This window comes from Borostomias antarcticus (genome assembly GCF_949987555.1).
Source record: "Borostomias antarcticus genome assembly, chromosome: 14".
Taxonomy (NCBI): domain Eukaryota; kingdom Metazoa; phylum Chordata; class Actinopteri; order Stomiiformes; family Stomiidae; genus Borostomias; species Borostomias antarcticus.
The window spans coordinates 20075871-20080870 of NC_140247.1; the positions used below are offsets into that span (position 1 = coordinate 20075871).

At 45.5% G+C, this 5000-nt stretch overlaps 1 protein-coding gene across 1 annotated transcript in view; it reads right to left on the reverse strand.

Annotated features, from left to right (window-relative positions):
- The window catches only part of LOC311317532 (putative methyltransferase NSUN7), a gene marked incomplete at both ends in the record, with an annotated part of 35548 nt that overhangs the window by 15554 nt on the left and 14994 nt on the right, over positions 1-5000 (reverse strand). The window contains 2 exons of the mRNA XM_084448606.1: positions 897-1040; positions 1588-1819. Of these exons, the coding sequence (XP_084304732.1) occupies positions 897-1040; positions 1588-1819 (376 nt within the window). The remainder of the gene's footprint in view (positions 1-896; positions 1041-1587; positions 1820-5000) is intronic.

A 5000-nucleotide genomic window follows, 5' to 3' on the forward strand; every position in this document is an offset into this window, starting at 1 on the left:
GACCCTCAGAAGGACAAAGTTGTGTTCCTGTCTGTCCTGCTCTGTTGGGTAGAACAGGTGACAGGTTATGGGCTGTTAAAGCATGTTACTGTGTGGGGGGACGCCTGCAGTAACTACATGTTGGTGCATCGATCATCACACAGCTTCTGTGTCTCTGCCCGTCTGTAGCCATGTTTCCATCCACACATTTTATGCGAATTAAGTTATATCGAATTAAAAATGCCTTAGGGAAACGGTAAAATTCGATTACAAGTCATGAAAATCGACAAAAAGTTTGTACTGTCGATCTCGTCGGATTCTCTCTTGTTCGATAAAAGTCTTTTGTGATAAATGCTTTATCCGATTTAAAGCTCTAGATGGAAGCGCACGTTCACCGGCTTTATTCACATTCATATTTTTAGCGATCTTCACACAATTGGATTGACAAGTGGATGGAAACATGGCTTGTGTTGATGATTATGCTACTCTTGTGCTGTTGTTGCTCTTCCTGTATTGCCCGACCATGTGACTATGTGTAAGTAGAGGATGTTGGGAGTGATTGGATCGGTGCTGCTGTCTGTTTCTGTGTTGAAATGTTGGGATCTGTGCTGCTGTCTTTTAACTGTGTTGATTGTTCGGACGTGTCCTGCTGTCTGTAGCTGTTTGGGTTTTAAATTAACGTAGATGTTCCTTTTCAGACCCTCCCCCACTTCTATCAAGAGGCGTTGACTTTGTTCTTAATGGCTTCGCCTGGTTACATAAAAAGATAAAATGATGAAACAAGCAGCAGACCTGGAGGGTCAGCTTAGGTGTGTGTGTGTGTGTGTGTGTGTGTGTGTGTGTGTGTGTATGTGTGTGTGTGTATGCATGCATGCATGCGTGTGTGTGTGCGTGCGTGTGTGTGTGCGGTCGCGTACCTCCGTTCTCCTGCAGTATGAACTCTACAGGGTTGCTGACTGCGGACACGGAGCACTGGGGGGTCAACAGGATGACCCGGACCCTCTGGAGCCTCAGGTCACCAGGGGTCAGGGACAGGAAGCTCTCCGGAATCAGCTTCACATCTGGAGGGAGACACACACACGCACGCACACACACACACACACACGACAGCGCTGTGGCTCAGGAGGTAGAGCGCGTCGTCCAATGACCCCAGGGTCAGCGGTTCGAATCCCGGCTCCTCCTGTATACATGTCGAAGTGTCCCCAGATTGCTCCCAATCAGCAGACTGGCACCTTGCATGGCAGCTGCCGCCATTGGTGAGTGAATGTGTGTGTGAAGGGGTGAATGAGAAGCTACTCTTTTGTAAAGCGCATCGGATAAAAGTGTAGTCCGTTTACCATAACCATTACCGTAGCAACACACACATATAGAAGCAACACACTGACCGTCACACTGGCTAATGGTAAAGCATGGTAAACGCTAATTTATGGTCGGTAAAATAAGTGTTGCACAAGTCGTTGAAGACAAAAATGACATCAATCAGACGCTGCATGTATGGTTCTAGGCTAGAGACGTTCATTTTTGTGTAAGACAAAGTACAACACTTACCGAGCATATATTGGCCTTACACACACACTGGGAAGACACATACACACATTTTCAACGTACTCTTGCACGCCGTGTTGGCGAGAGCCTCCTGTAGCTCCTCCCTCTGGGCGGGCGGACGGTCACCAACGCAGACAAACACTTTGGATTGGCTGTGCCGGCCGGCGTGGCGCGGGTCCACCAGGGAGGCGGCGTGGGACACGGTGAGGCCGGAGGAGCGGCCTGCCATCAGGACGTCCGCATCAGACGCCAGCAGGTGGCGCACCGCGTATGGACCCAGACTACAGGACTTATCCTAAGAGACAGACAGACAGTTAGACTAGACTAGACTAGAGGACATCCTAAAGAGACAGACAGACAGTTAGACTAGACTAGAGGACATCCTAAAGAGACAGACAGACAGTTAGTCTAGACTAGACTAGCCTAGAGGACATCCTAAAGAGACTGACAGACAGTCAAACTAGACTAGACTAGAGGACATCCTAAAGAGACAGACAGACAGTTAGACTAGACTAGACTAGACTAGAGGACATCCTAAAGAGATAGACAGACAGTAAGACTAGACTAGAGGACATCCTAAAGAGACAGACAGACAGTTAGACTAGACTAGAGGACATCCTAAAGAGACAGACAGACAGTTAGACTAGACTAGACTAGAGGACATCCTAAAGAGACTGACAGACAGTTAGACTAGACTACAGGACGTATCCTAAGCGACAGACAGACAGTTAGACTAGACTAGACTAGAGGACATCCTAAAGAGACAGACAGACAGTTAGACTAGACGAGAGGACATCCTAAAGAGACAGACAGACAGTAGACTAGACTAGACTAGAGGACATCCTAAAGAGACAGACAGACAGTTAGACTAGACTACAGGACTTATCCTAACAGACAGACAGACAGTTAGACTAGACTAGACTAGAGGACATCCTAAAGAGACTGACAGACAGTTAGACTAGACTAGAGGACATCCTAAAGAGACAGACAGACAGTTAGTCTAGACTAGACTAGAGGACATCCTAAAGAGACAGACAGACAGTTAGTCTAGACTAGACTAGCCTAGAGGACATCCTAAAGAGACTGACAGACAGTTAAACTAGACTAGACTAGAGGACATCCTAAAGAGACAGACAGAAAGTTAGACTACACTAGACTAGACTAGAGGACATCCTAAAGAGACAGACAGACAGTTAGACTAGACTAGAGGACATCCTAAAGAGACAGACAGACAGTAAGACTAGACTAGACTAGACTAGACTAGACTAGACTAGACTAGACTAGACTAGACTAGAGGACATCCTAAAGAGACTGACAGACAGTTAAACTAGACTAGACTAGAGGACATCCTAAAGAGACAGACAGACAGTTAGACTAGACTAGACTAGAGGACATCCTAAAGAGACTGACAGACAGTTAGACTAGACTACAGGACGTATCCTAAGAGACAGACAGACAGACAGTTAGACTAGACTAGACTAGACTAGACTAGACTAGAGGCCATCCTAAAGAGACAGACAGTTAGACTAGACGAGAGGACATCCTAAAGAGACAGACAGACAGTAGACTAGACTAGACTAGAGGACATCCTAAAGAGACAGACAGACAGTTAGACTAGACTAGACTAGAGGACATCCTAAAGAGACAGACAGTTAGACTAGACTAGAGGACTTATCCTAACAGACAGACAGACAGACTGACAGACAGTTAGACTAGACTAGACTAGAGGACATCCTAAAGAGACTGACAGACAGTCAGACTAGACTAGAGGACATCCTAAAGAGACAGACAGACAGTTAGACTAGACTAGACTAGAGGACATCCTAAAGAGACTGACAGACAGTTAGACTAGACTAGACTAGAGGACATCCTAAAGAGACTGACAGACAGTTAGACTAGACTAGACTAGAGGACATCCTAAAGAGACAGACAGTTAGACTAGACTAGAGGACTTATCCTAACAGACAGACAGACAGACAGACAGACAGACAGACAGTTAGACTAGACTAGACTAGACTACAGGACTTATCCTAACAGACAGACAGACAGACAGACAGACAGTTAGACTAGACTAGACTAGAGGACATCCTAAAGAGACTGACAGACAGTCAGACTAGACTACAGGACTTATCCTAAGAGACAGACAGACAGTTAGACTAGACAAGAGGACATCCTAAAGAGACTGACAGACAGTTAGACTAGACTACAGGACTTATCCTAACAGACAGACAGACAGTTAGACTAGACTAGACTAGAGGACATCCTAAAGAGACTGACAGACCGTTAGACTAGACTACATGAGTTATCCTAACAGACAGACAGACAGTTAGAATAGATTAGAGGACCGCCATTGTTGTGTGAATGTGTGTGTGAATGGGTGAATGCGAGGCCATTGTAAATTTACCATTTACCAAATACTCAGTAGGCTACTTTCATGGATGCACGCCAAAGCAATCAACTAGGCTGTACGCTTTGCACACACATCATAAATAAAGAGCTTAAACTTGTCAAGGCAAATATCGTTAAACAGGCCCCAACCACAACTAGGCCTGCAACCACGCAACAATATGGCTGAGTCCCAGCAGCACACGCGCACACTCACACACACACACACACACACACACCGCACAGCTGGCAGGCGTCACGGCAAACACGCTAGAATATTATCTTACCTGAAAATAAACTTTTTCAAAGAGTTTATTATTATATAATAAGTTTGCAAGTAGGCCTAATGAGCTTTGGATTTGTTCCATATTTTTAAGTGAGATTAGTGATCTGTGCTGATGTCTTTTGTAGGAATTCCCACATGGCTAATTTGCATATCATCACAGACCTCCATGTGTGTTTAGCCTATAGGGCTGGCCCCGCGCACTTAAGACTATCGATCTTCGGAGATCTATCGGAAGCACATGAGTTATTTAAACATTTTATTAACGGTTATTAATAGGCGGATACTTATACCAAAATAGGCTATATATCATGATTCATTGGGAGAAACCAGGCGATTCTATGTAAAAGCAGACATTCTGCACCCCCATAGAGCCTGAATGGAATGATCCTGTGTTTTATAACCACATTTTCCCACAACTGCAACGATCTTTGAATCATCAGGGTCAGCCCGACAATAGGTAGACTAGATAAGAAGCCCTCCTAACAGAGAGAATAAACTAGAGGATCTGCTGCAGAGAGAGAGAGAGAGAGACACAGAGAGAGAGAGAGACAGAGAGAGAGAGAGACAGAGAGAGAGAGAGACGGAGAGAGAGAGAGACGGAGAGATAGGGGGTGGGAAACTACAGAAAGGATTAGAAACCAACAGGGTGAGAGGAGGCTTAGAACAGACATATACAGTATAGGGTGTGGTATTAGAGGGAGGGAGGGAGGGAGAGAGAGAGAGAGAGAGAGAGAGAGAGAGAGTTAACAACAGGGCAATCAGATTGCTATGGAGATGTCCTTCGATCAACGCAACCCCTCTCCAG